Source organism: Ursus americanus, chromosome 4 (assembly GCF_024610735.1).
Source record: "Ursus americanus isolate L20-20 chromosome 4, mUrsAme1.1.p, whole genome shotgun sequence".
Classification (NCBI taxonomy): Eukaryota; Metazoa; Chordata; class Mammalia; order Carnivora; family Ursidae; genus Ursus; species Ursus americanus.
This window is the reverse complement of record NC_142130.1, coordinates 88,269,061-88,282,546: the sequence shown is the minus strand read 5'-3', so window position 1 is coordinate 88,282,546 and position 13,486 is coordinate 88,269,061. Positions and strand designations below refer to the sequence as shown.

General features: G+C 48.3%; 1 protein-coding gene across 1 annotated transcript in view; it reads left to right on the top strand.

Annotated features, from left to right (window-relative positions):
- The window catches only part of TMEM50B (transmembrane protein 50B), a 34,490-nt gene extending 32,053 nt beyond the window's left edge, over positions 1-2,437 (top strand). The window contains exon 7 of the mRNA XM_045785545.2: positions 2,070-2,437. Coding sequence (XP_045641501.1) covers positions 2,070-2,115 — 46 coding nt within the window. The 3' untranslated portion in view covers positions 2,116-2,437. The remainder of the gene's footprint in view (positions 1-2,069) is intronic.
- Positions 2,438-13,486: the final 11,049 nt, after the last annotated feature.

Below are 13,486 nucleotides of genomic sequence, written 5' to 3'. Positions count from 1 at the left end.
CATGCTTACGCTCTCCTCCACCTTCATGGACGTATGACGTATGTTTATAACCATGTCAGTGTCCCTCTAATTGTGTCAGTTCTGAGTCTGTTCTTGTTTCTCTTTTCTCTTCATTTTGGGTCCTTTTCCTCCCGGTTGCTTCTTCACATGCGGCCGGTGGGGGGCTGGATTTTTTGGCATTCCTTTAAACAGTTTTGAGCTTTGTTCTGGTGCACTTAGGTCACTTGGAAACAGTTTGGTCCGTTTGAGTCTTGCTTCTTAGCTTTGGAGGGCGGACCTAGAACAGCTCTAGTCTAGGCCTGAGGCGACGCCCTGCACGTGCCGTGGATTCTGAGGTGGCCCACTCCGCTCAGGAGGCTGTGATGTCTTCCCAGCTCTGCGACAGCTCTGGGGAGTTGTTCCTTCCCTTTCCTTGGGTAATTTCTTCGCATTCATCTGCTGACCAGTACTCAGCAGAAGACTCAAGGGGAGCCTCCTGCCCGTTTCCTGCGCTCCCTCACAAACGCCAGCCCCTCTGACCTCCCTGAACTCTCAGCTCCATTCCCTCTGTTAAACTGCTGTGCTCTGCCCTCTTACTGCACCGTGGCCTGGACGCTTGTGGCTTTGAAAGATGTTTGACGGTTTCTGGTGTCTTGTGATCGTGTTTCTTGGCATGTGACCAACAACCTTCTGGGGATACAGTCAAGTTTTCCTAAAGACATCTTAGGTACTCTTCATTTATTTGTTTTATAAGATTTTTATTTATTTATTTGACAGAGAGAGAGAGCACAAGCGGGGGTGGGGAGCAGCAGAGGGAGAGGGAGAAGCAGATTCCCTGCTGAGCAGGGAGCCCACTGCGGGGCTTGATCCCAGGACCCCGGGATCCTGATCTGAGTTGAAGGCAGATGCTTCACCGACTGAGCCACCCAGGCGCCCCAGGCACTGTTTAGAGATCAAACTGAAATTCAGATTCAGCCCTTTGTGGGGGTAGATGAGACCAGGTAATTGACAGTTGGACGAAGAGAAACCTTGCACGCGGACAGGCGTGCGCTGGGCGGACTGGCTGCTGCGTCAGCCGCGCCCTCTGCCCAGAGCCTGGCGAGTTGAGCAGCCCGTTCGGTGCCTCCTGTCAGTAGCAGAGCGCAGCTCCGACGTCTTTGGCCACTCTGCCTCTGCTTCCTTCCCAGCTGGCCCTCCCACCCACTGGCCACTCACTTTTGCAGTTTCTTAAGGCTCCAGTCCAGGCCTCTTCTTCCTTCCAGGTGGGCTCCTTTATGCTCAAGACTTCGATTACGGCATATATGCCGACGAGTCACAGAGGTCTGTCTCCACGTCTGAACAGTGTGTCCAGTTTCCTACTTATCTTGCGTGGCTGACATTTCAAATCCAGCACCTCCAGCATGTCCACAGCTCAACTTCTGGTCTCCGCGTGGCCTGCCTCTCTGCTCCTCTCCCACTTTCCCCCCGTACTTGGCTGAGATCATTCCCACTCTTCTTTCAGATCTCAGTGCAGCCACCACTTTTCCGGGAAGACCTTCTTGACCTCTCTAACTCCGAGGATCCTTCTATTCATTCTCTTGTCACCAGGTGCATCGCCTGGAGAGCATTTTTTTGCTGTTGGAATTTGATTGTCTGCCTCAGGCTCTCAGCTCTCTTCGTGAGCCCTGTTGACCTTGTTTTGACTCGTACATTCCTAGCACTTAGCGAGAGCCTGTGGCCTACCCAGGCGTCCGGGTACAGCAATTACATGGAGAAGGAACAAAGAATTGCTGCGTGGTCTATTTTAGGATTCTTCAGTTACTGTAGAAACCCTAATGTTGCCGCTCTGAGAAATGCCCCTTTCCCTTGCAAGTTTCCGATCTGATAACTTTCCAGGCTGTACGAAAGCGTATTTAATCGCGCTTAGCCATCAGGGTCAACAACCCGGTACAAAGCAACCGCATTCGGGGTAGCACCACCGCGGGCTCTATGTTTAGAAATCAATACAAAGGAACCAGGGAGGCACCTGGCAAAGCATATTTAGAAAATGAATTCTTTGTTGCTCGTTCGCGGGCATTGTTTCCTCACGACTTGTTTTCATATCTTTCTAGCACTCTGATCTACAAATTCGGAAGAACTGAAGAGCTGTGGACCTGAGAGCGCTTCTAGATCACGTTTCCTTTTGTTTTATTTGTAGATAAGTTTTTTCTCTCTCAACGTAATTTACACATTGCCAAATGGGATAGATTGTACATTACCTGTTTTGTTTCTTTATACTTTTATGCTCTGAGTTTTGAAATAGTTTTATGAAGTTTCTGTCCTTTTTTAAAATAATTGAATAGATTGTTAATATGTACATAGTACAAAACTATATAGATGGGATGGTGAGTATCGGTTTTTTATTCCTGAAGAGCCAGGGCCGTGTCTTCATGCCATTTTAGAAGTTTTAACTGTTCTGTTTTAGTATCTTTAATTTCAGAAGATGTGTGCAAAAAAAAAAAAATAGCTCCATGTATCTGAAAAAAGCACTGAGCCATTAACAAGGGTATTTCAGCAAGTTGTAATTTATTTTGGCTTAAAAATTAGATTTTTTTAAAGGAAAAATGTTTGTTCTTATGTATTAAAGAAGTGGACTTTTATATGAAGATTTTTAAATGCCTGAAGGACTAGTTTGAAAGCCTCTTTTAAAAACAATTTCTCTAACATGACTTTATTTGAGGAGGCATAACACGTGATCAGATACGCTCAGTTGTATATGGTTAATGTGAAAAGGCTTTGAGGCAGCTCAGCAAAATGCTTCTTGTAAAAGCAGCTCCAAAGATCTAATGGGGTTCTCTTGGCAGGCTGTTATTTTCTGATATTACAAAATTCAGCATCCAGCAAGTTTGAGACAACTGCAGTTTAAAAGCATGAACCATATAACAAAACCTGGAATAATTAGTTTCAAGATAAAGCACTTCTTCCCAGAGGGAATTATTATGACCTAGTGAAAAATTAGGCATTTCCTCCACTTAGTTACCAACTCCAAGTGTCTCTCTCTGCACTAGCTCTCAAACTTTGGGTGAACTCTTCCTGTAAAATAGATCTTTAACCCGAAAGCCCATAATTCCAGTCGAAACCTTCTTTTGCTGAATTTGAAACACTGTTTGTGCACCGTGTGTATTCCTATGAGAGTCGTCAAAGGGAGGGTTGGGTCACTGTTGCTACCTTTCTTGTGAGACAGGCTTTGTGTTGCACTTTTTTCCTTCAGAGGGATTTTATAGACCTTTTGTTGTAAGACAGAGTCGCAGCAATGGTATTAATATGCAGCTTCTAATGCAAACCTTATCTTGCTTTACCCTCTCTGCTCTCTGAGAGGACCTGCCGCGCACAGAGTATGAAACGATTGTGGAACGCTGTGCCTTTGTCTAGACACCTCCTTGTTTAATGACTTCTTCCTGTGGTGTTGTTTTTCCCCCCAAATGTCAGTAAACTTTGTCTCGCTTCCAACAACTTGTACAACTAATTACTGGTGGCCACTCTCTTGTAACGTGTTGCAATAAATACTACTTCTCACACATTCTAATATCGTGAAATCAGTTGGAGAAAATGAACCATAAAAATTGGCTTGTTGTTCCTTTTCAGTTATTCAAGTGGACCCGGTCACAGAAGCAGTTTATCTTTGTGACAGAAAGAGAAATACGTTCTACTCAGACTTGTAAAATGCTGGTAGGAAGGCTAGCGAAGGGCGTGCCGGAAGACCTCCTGAAATAGTGGCTGTTTTCTCTCTTCTTGACTCTGCCATGAATTTATTTTGTAATTGTGAGCAAATCACTTAATTTTCTCTGTTTACTCACTTAAAAAAAGGGGGGGTGATAATGTTCATATCCACCCTTACAGATATTGTAAGAAAAGATGGAGCCCTTCATAATAATTAAAAATATGTGGGGTGGAGGGAGGGGTGCCTGGGTGGCTTTGTCAAGCATACGACTCTTCATTTCAGCTCAGGTCATGATCTCAGGGTGGTGAGATCGAGCCCCACGTCGGGCTCCACGCTCTGTGGCAATGGCTTTAGATTCTTTCCCCCTCTTCTTCCCCCTCTGCTCCTCGCTGCTTGTGGGTTCTCTCTCTCTCTCTAAAATATATAAATAAAATCTTAAAAAAAGATATGTGGGATTCCCTTAGTAGAAAGCTCTCCCGGTTACACAGGTTCAATGGTTCTTGAATCTGAGTGTCTTTTGGTGTTGGTATGTAGACCAGTATTACCAGGCGAAATTTTTCCATTATATAAATTTTGACGTGTATTAACATAATGAAGCAGCAGGGTTAAAGAGGGAAAGGTCGATGTTATCAAGCCACATAACATTTGCTACTTGAGTGAGAACCCCACCCAGGTGTTTGACATTGAACTCAGGTTCTCAACATTTTTCCACAATGGAAGGCTTTTCCATCACAACGTCAACTTCATTGTTCCATTTTAGATTTAATTGCTTCATATGAAATAACCTCTGCCAGTCTTACGAATTAATCCCAATTTTTCCTGCACTCTCTTGTCCTCACACTGTCATTTTGATTGTTTAAAGTTTATAAAAGTTTGGGGTTACTTTTAGACGATCTCAAGTAACAGCTTATTAAATCCTGAGGGAGAAACACCTGATGCTAATTTTATTCTCTGAATAATTAGTCGCATTTTGTGGTTCGCTGTGCGTGCAGTTCGGTTAGAGCAATCTCCTCACTGTGTCTGTTCAGACAGGAAAACTTGAAGTAGAAACTACTTGAAGCAGAAATTATCGTTTGAGTTACTTTGTTGATTGTTTTTCTTATTTCTTTGATGGAAAACAAAGGACTAGCCTAGAGGATCTGATAGGTTCAGTGCTTTTCTGAAGAATGATGGAGGAAAATCAGGGTATGCTTATTCAATCCTGGAGTAGATCTTCACCTTAACGGAATTGTGGCAATTTCTGCTTTCACAACCCATTCCTATTTTCCTAAAAAGAGTCTTTATGATAGTTCCATTTTATTAAAAAACGAGCTCAGTTTTATTTTCTTTGATATCTAGACAGCCTTTACTTTTCTTAGTGACCTTTCCCCTCAATTTCATTATGAACAAGCCCAAATATTTTCTTCACCCTTCTTTTCCCTTTCCCTCCGTACCTTCAACTTACAAGCTTTCCAAATGTAATTCTCGTTGTTCAACATAGGTGGGTTTATTTATTTTTTTATGGTTTTATTTATTTGTCAGAGAGCATAGGCAGGGGAAGCTGCAGGCAGAGGGAGAAGCAGGCTCCCTGCTGAGCAAGGACCTCGATGCGGGGCTCCATCCCAGGACCCAGGGATCATGACCTGAGCCAAAGGCAGACGCTTCACTGACTAAGCCACCCAGGTGTCCCAAGATAGGTGGGTCCTGTGAAGTCTCCCCAGCACTGAATTAGCAAATGGTGGCTCATAGGGGAGATACAGGGCTAGGTTAGCCTCTGTCACGTTGTCCTCAAACCATCAAAACGTAACCTTGGTTCATGTGTGTCTGTTGAAAACCACCGTATTTAATATCACTGATTCATTACCCTTGAGCTCAGAACGACTGTATCACTCATGCCTGAAGGAAGCTTGTCTGCCCCGGTGTTCTTTCCGGAAGGCCCATCCCAGCCCGCTTGTGCTCAGGAACACAAGACAGCACTTGAATACCGTGCGGGGGGTGGGGGGGAGCTGGTTGGGGGGGGAAGCTGGTTCACGCGGGAACATCAGCAAAACACCGGAATGGGAGAAATGTGCCGGTAAATCGAGGGCAAAGGGCCCTGGGTCACAGCATGAGCGCTGAAGCAAGAAAAAGGCAGAGTTGCCCGGAGTCCATCTCGGTTGGGTCACGCCGGGCAGGTGACTGCGTTGGGGGCCCCTCTACGCATGTGCGCCCGTGGCCTGAAGGTGCCCGAGTATGGATGGGAGAGCGACAGATCAATATTTTAGCAAGCGGTCCGACTTAGAACTAATGAACATCCGCTGTAGCTACAGAGCGCCTGTTGCCCCCATTTTCCTCCAACACCGTGTTCTTTTCCCACCATCATTTCTCTCTCGGCCCATTTCTTTCCTCGCTCCATGCTCTGCCGCCGGCTTCCCATGTCAGGGCCCTGTTGCTTAAGGCCGTCTCCCTGCTCCACACTGAGAGCTGACATTTGCTGATGATGTTTGCGGGTGGAATCTGAAGCCGGCCTCACCGAGGCCCGCCCTGTCCTCAGAGGGCAGGGAGAGACCAAAGAAAGGCTACTCCAGGCTGCTAGGTGGCAAGCAAGGGTTTTTTTTTAAATTATTTATTTTAGGGAGAGAGAAAATCTCAAGCAGACGCCTGTCTGAGCTTGGAGCCCCACAAGGGACTCGATCCCACCATCCTGAGATCATGACCTGAGCAGAAACCAAGAGTTGGCTGCCCCACCAGTCAAGCCCCCCAGGCGCCCCAGGTGGCAGGTTTCATAAGCAAGGGAACTTGCATACGAGGCTCGAGGCTCGTCTGGGGCAGCAGCAAGATGGACGGATCCCCGCCCCCGCCCCAGCACCACATCTGGAAAATGGATAAAGAGGCCCTGCCCGGGTTCAGTCACGTGCACCACACAGGTGTTCCCAACCCCCCTCACCATCTCCAGACCGTGTCCTTGGAGCAGTCTCCGGGAGCGGGAAAGGCCAGGGGAACCCACATTCCAAGGACGGGGAGGGGGTGACGAGGCTCCGAGGGCTGGGGTCCAGCTCTCAGGTCAGCTGGCAGCCCCATCTTTTCAGTAACCTTTCCCAACAAACACTGCGTCCTACATGTTCTCATTTCACAGCTGGTTTGGAGGTGGGGCCTTCTGTCTGGAGAGGTTAAGTAACCCGCCCTCGGATGGGGGTCCCAGCTCAGGCCCTTCGCTCCTGAGTGCGGGGCCCTGCTCTTCCCTCAGCTGCTGTTCCCCACGCCACCCCACAACACTGGTGGTCCTTGAGAAGAGCAGGTGTCATGGTCAAAGAAGCTCAGGCAATCCTTGGGCTGAACCAGCATAAAACTTTTTTTTTCCTGTAAAATTTTTTTCTTTTTAAGATTTTATTTATTTGAGAGAGAGAGAGCACATGCAGGTGAGCAGGAGGAAGGAGGGGCAGAGGGGGAGGGAGAGGGACAAGCGAACTCCACACTGAGCCGGGAGCCCAAGGTGGGGCTCGACGCCATGACCCCGAGATCACAACCTGAGAGGAAACCAAGAGTTGAGGACAGAGAAAGGAGGAGGAGGAGTTCCAGTGGCACTGTTACCAGAGACTTCCGGTTTGGGAGTTGGGGTTCTTGGGGAACCATTTATATCTAGGTTGGTTTACTTCTCCCTAAACCTGGCCCCGCCACGTGTTAGCTCTGTGACCCCAAGGCTGTTTGCATGTTGGGAAGTGTTGTTTGAGAATGAACGTGATCAGGTGCCTAGCTTCGTGCCTGGAAACAGTTAAGCGCTCAATAAAAGGGGGCCCTTATCTCTCCCGCAGGCCTTTGCCTGCGGGAGGGATGTTTCCTTCCTCTTTCTTTTTTTTTTTATTTAACATTTTTTTATTATGTTATGTTAGTCACCACACAGTACATCCCTAGTTTTTGATGTAACGTTCCATGATTCATTGTTTGCGTATAACACCCAGTGCACCATGCAATACGTGCCCTCCTTACTACCCATCACTGGCCTATCCCATTCCCCCACCCCCCTCCTCTCTGAAGCCCTCAGTTTGTTTCCCGGAGTCCATAGTCTCTCATGGTTCATTCCCCCTTCTGTTTACCCCCCCTTCATTCTTCCCTTCCTTCTCCTACCAATCTCCCTGCTATTTCTTATGTTCCATAAATGAGTGAAGGCATATAATTGTCTTTCTCTGCTTGACTTATTTCACTTAGCATAATCTCCTCCAGTCCCGTCCATGTTGCAGCAAATGTTGTGAAATCGTTCTTTTTGATGGCTGAGCAATATTCCATTGTATATATGGACCACATCTTCTTAATCCAGTCATCTGTTGAAGGGCATCTCGGCTCCTTCCACGATTTAGCTATTGTGGACAATGCTGCTATGAACATTGGGGTGCATATGGCCCTTCTCTTCACTACGTCTGTATCTTAATCCATCAAAATCCTAGAGGAGAACATAGGCAGCAACCTCTTTGACATCGGCCACAGCAACTTTTTTCATGACACGTCTCCAAAGGCAAGAGAAACAGAAGAAAAAATGAACTTGTGGGACTTCATCAAGATAAAAAGCTCCTTCCTCTTTCGATGGCTTTTAGCCTCTGGCACAAGGTGGCGTCCTACCTTTAAGAAAACTGTCAGGAGTCCTTTGGGTTTTGCTTGCTTTCGAGCCTGCCTGTGCTTATGTTTTCGTAGCCGCTTAAACACAGCTGTGTCATCTTACATAGGGTTTTCAGATGGTCAGCTATGCTTCTTCGAGGTATTTTAAACTTCTACAAGCAGGTGTGGCAGGGGCCTTTCAGACCCTCAGGGATGATGCAGAGAGCACCCGTCTTTGATTTGGGAGCACCTATTCCAAGTGCCAAAAAGTGTTCAGGATGATGTTAAGTGTATTTGCCTCCATTCTGAAAGCTGTGACTTTATTTAAAAAAAAAATTTTTTTTTAAGATTTTAAGATTTTTTTTTTAAGATTTATATTTGAGAGAGAGAGAGAGAGGGCACGTGCGAGCGAATGCACCAGCAGGGGGAGCAGGAGAAGCAGACAGACTCCCCGCAGAGCAGGGAGCCCGATGCGATGCGGGGCTCGAGGTGGGGCTCGATCTGAGGACCCTGGGATCGTGAACTGAGCCAAAGGCACACGCTTCACTGACGGAGTCACCCAGGCGCCCCAACTCAGAGAATTCCTATACAACCTTCAGATTCACCCAATATAAACATTTTACATTTGCTTTAGTCTATTTTTGTTTTCTGAGATGTTTGACAGTAATGCTGCAGGTGTGATGCCTTTTCACCCTTGACTATTTCTGTGTCCATCTCCCCCAGCCCGAAGTGCTGTACATACAATACCAAGGTCAGGAGGTTAACACTGATACAGCACTAGGCACCGTATCCAAATGTTGCCAATTGCCCCGCTTCTATCAACGAGCGTTTTCCTGTTCCAGAATCCAGTCCCTGAGCATACAGTGCTCTTGCTCGCGTGTCCCCTCAGGGGCTCTCGGCTGAGCAATTCGTCATCCCTTGTCTTTCATGACTCAGCATTTTTGAAGCATGCAGACCAGTTCCTTGTTTTGTAGATTGCCCCTCAATTTAAGTTCGCGTGATGTTACCTCGCAGTTACAGGTGATGTGTTTTTGGCAGGAGCACGGCAGAAGCCCCGTCTGTCATGTTTCAGTACTCCTCTCAGCGACCACTGACACTGTCCCCTCCCGGCGGTGTCCAGCTGCTCTCTTCTCCTTTGTAATTAACTTAGGTAACCGGTGCGGACAGAGACCGATTAACTTAATAAATAGAACAAACTCAGATGTGTTTACTAACAGCAGTATGTGGAGTCAAAGGAAAGTAGGTGGCCCTGGGACAGGACAGATGGGATGTACATGTGTGTGTAGTGAATTATAATCCTTCCCTTACATATATAAAGCTTCTCATCCGCTTGTAGATAAACCCAGATGCGGAGGCGGGCCTGGCGAAAGAGGAAGGGGGTCCAGCCGCACCCTGAGATCTGCTAGTGTTCAGTCCCTTACGTCTCAGTTTCTCTAGGGCCAGAGCACGGCACTTTCATCGTATATGAAAATTGTGATATTATGTCATTGTAAGAAGGAACAGTCTCATAGAAAATGTCTGGAAAACAGTAGAAAGAAATTTACATTACCATCTAAAGTGTACTGGTGGCATTTGGTGTATACTATGTTGTATTTATTTATTTTTAAAGATTGTATTTATTTATTTGAGAGAGAGCACAAGCAGGGGGAGGGACAGAAGGAGAGAGAGAAGCAGATTCTCCGCTGAGCAGGGAGCCTGACGTGGGGCTTGATCTCAGGACCCTGAGATGATGACCTGAGCTGAACACAGATGCTAAACCGACTGAGCCTCCCAGGCGCCCCTGGTGTATACTGAGTTTTAAATCTGATTTTGCAGGTTAACATGGAAACCTCAGCGTTACTTTTGACAGTGTTGCATGAGAAAATTCTAAGTCTCAAAGGAACCAAATGTATTTTTGGAACTTCAGGGGCTTACCAATCAGGATTATTAATATTTGCTGTGTACATTTGTGATCTGTGTATGTACATGTCAGTGCTAGGGTTGTGCACTGCACAACCTCTGCAGTTGCATGTATGGCCTTGACTTTGCTACATAGTCATTGGCGAGGGGCTGGCCCCTTGAGAAGTGTCTGGGGGACCCTGGAGGTACACACAGTCATATGAAGCTTCACAGCAACATTTTAGAAAGGAACTAGTTAAGAAACCTAATGGTATAATTGATTCATTGAATTGTGTGCCAGCCCCTTACACCTGCCCATTCACGAGGACCTCGGCGTCCTATCTGGACTCATCAGCTCTTCAAGGGTTTAGGCCTTCTCTATAAAAAATATACTTAGTACCCACACCGACTGTATCAAACACCTGAATGCAAAAACGAAACAAGCCTAATTCATATTCAATATAAATTGTTAATTCATACCACTATTCAGTAACAAGGAAAAATATTTAATATCTTTTGTAAGTGAGTTTATGTTTTAACGAGGGGTGTGTATGCAAATAAGCCTTGGGGTCTGCCTCTCCCCTTTTTTTAATGATTGGGGGGCCCAGAGAAGCCACTACGGCCTGTGTTTCTACCCTGGGATGGAATTCTAGGCAGCGCGGCTCTCTGTCTTCCCAGGGTGCAGATGAAGAGCCAGCACTGCCCAGAGCCCTCTGCAGCAGCGAGCGGCTGACCCCACAGCCGGGTCACTGGTACCCGCTCCGACCAGCTTGCGAGCTTGCGAGCGCTCCCCGTGCAGCGGGCCGTCTTCCCCCACCACCGCTGGAAGCGAGGAGGAAGGAATCCCTTCTCCTGCGCTCCCATCAGCGAGCCCTTGCTTCTTAAGAGGGTCTGCACTGAAGAGCAGGGGTCTGACTGCATCCTGGGAAATGCCTGGCTGGATTCTCACTCCCACCAGACGGCAACGACAGGTTGGGATGCTCACATCTAAAATATAGGCTTTTTGGGATACAGCAAACTGATTTTGGGGGGACCCTGGGGTGCATCAAAGGGGTATCTAGTTGTTTTCCAGTAGCCAAAGGAAGCAAAACAAGTGACTACGCAGATGTATTAAAACACTGGGGACAGAGGCGCCTGGGTGGCTCAGTCGGTTGAGCATCTGCCTTCCGCTCAGGTCATGATCCTGGGGTCCTGGGATGGAGCCCACGTTGGGCTCTCTGCTCAGCGGGGAGTCTGCTTCTCTCTCTCCCTCTGTCTCTGCTCCCCACATGTACTCGCTCGCTCTCAAATAAATAAAATCTTAAAAAACAAACAAAAAAACCCCACTAAGGACAGAAATAAGTGATTGTAAATGAAATAAGAGTCACAAAGGCGGATGCCCCAAGCGCCGGCCAGAGACTGGGATGTTCCCAACACTGGCGATTGCTGGGTGACCTGGCAGTGGCCATTTCGCCCGTGCCTTAGCCCGTGTCCTACGGATCCAGAGAAAGTCGTCTTCCTCTGCACCACCCTGCCTCCGACTCCTGCCGGGACTCCCTCCCCCACCCCCATGCCCGGCGGCTCCTCCCCCCATGGGCCTCAGCACCACCCAGAGTAACAGGGGTCCCCCAGCCGCCTTCCTGGAGGCGAGCGGCACGGCCGGGCACCGTGGGGCCCCCAGGGGGCGCTATGCTCAGCGCAGGAACACCGGACGCTTGGGTTTGCTTGGACAATTGGTCGCGCTTGAAAGCGAAGTGTCTTGGAAGTCGGATGTCTGATTCACAGAAACATAGGGCAGAGGTGGCCTTGTTCCAACGAATCCATCATCTCTGGGCGCCCTATTCGTGGTCGAGGGCCCACTCGCCTCCACGGCCCTGCACACTCCTACATTCTGCCCCCAGCCTGCTCTGGGACACAGTCCGTAAGGTGCTTTGTGGAATATACGCGAAAATTCAATCCCTCTTCTCCCGGGTAGTACGTGAGCCCCGAGTAGGAGAATCAGCATCAAGCGGCGTCTTGCAGGGACATTTAAATAACGGGAGTGGGTCCATTTTCTCCTGTACAGTGAACAGTTCATGGGTGAGATCAAGGGGCATCAGATACTTTTGGGAAAGGGTCAGACAGGAAATATTTTAGGCTCCTAGGCCACCTCAGTTCTGCCCAGCGGTGCAAGATCAGCCAGCGATGGTACAGCCAGAGTGAGCACCACTGAGTTCCAAGCAAGGTTTATTTACAGACACTGAAATTTAAATTCCACGTACCTTCCATGTGTGATGAAATACTATTCTCTTGATGTTTTTCCTCCTGACCATTTAAAGGTGTAGGAAGTATTCTTAGCTACGAATACCGGGAGCAGGCTGGACCTGCTGAATGGCCTGCAGTGTGCCGTGTCGTAAATGATTTGAGAAGATTGCTTCTGACTCATTTTATGGTTACTTAGCTGGACTAGAAACTGGAAGTCCCGAGTTAGCGTAAGTATGAACTCCACTGACTAGCCCTGCCTGTTGCAAAGCAGAACCAGGTGGTTCGGGGGAAGATAAATAGAAAAGGAGAATCTTCCTCAACCAGCTCCTGTCTTTTCCCCCTGGATCATAGGCCAGCCCCCCGCCTCCTCGGGGTGTTCACCGAGTTAGGCGGTGGAGTGGGGCGCAGAGAGACAGCGTGTGCAGTGTTACTGGTACCCTCTCCCCTCTGATGCAGTGACGGGGTGAGCCTGGCCCCACACAGCCCCTGGGAGCGCTGCTGGCTCTGGGCTTGGCCTCCGAGTCTGTCGTGAACTTAAGCCGCTGCCTTCAACTAAGAAGGGCCTTTCTGGGCCTGAACCACACTGACCTCCTGCTCCAGGCCGCTGGACAGATTCTGCCCCGAAGCCAGGTCAGCCTTATCAGAATCTGGTCCCCGGAGCCAACCTGCTGGCCCCCGAGCCGCTGGAACCAACTCCCTTCCACACGGGGGGGCCCACAGGCGCTTCCTAACAGAACTGACCTGTCCCCCTTTCTGTGGGGCTCAGACTCTGAGCCTGCTTTCTGCAGCATACATGCATGTCCTCCTACCCTCCCGGGGCTTCACCCCATGGCCCCAAAGAGGAAGCTCCTCTCTCTTAAATCCCTTCCAGGATCTGAGGTATGGGTTCATAGTCTCCACCTACCAGCTCTTCCTCCAAACCGGTCCCGACGAAGGGGCACCTAATAGATGCTAAGAGTCACAGAAACGGATTTTTAATCCAAAGCCTTTGAACCAAAGAACCTGTCAATACTTACAGGATCAGAAGACGCGCATGCCCAGTGGGTATCCCCTGGACCGTCAGCGAATTCTCTTTCCTGCCTACAAGCCCCTGCCTTCGTCAATACACGAGTCATCTCGGGCGACGTGCTCATGCAGCTTCTGAAAGTCCCCTTTATACCTTCCTAAGGGACCAAGGGA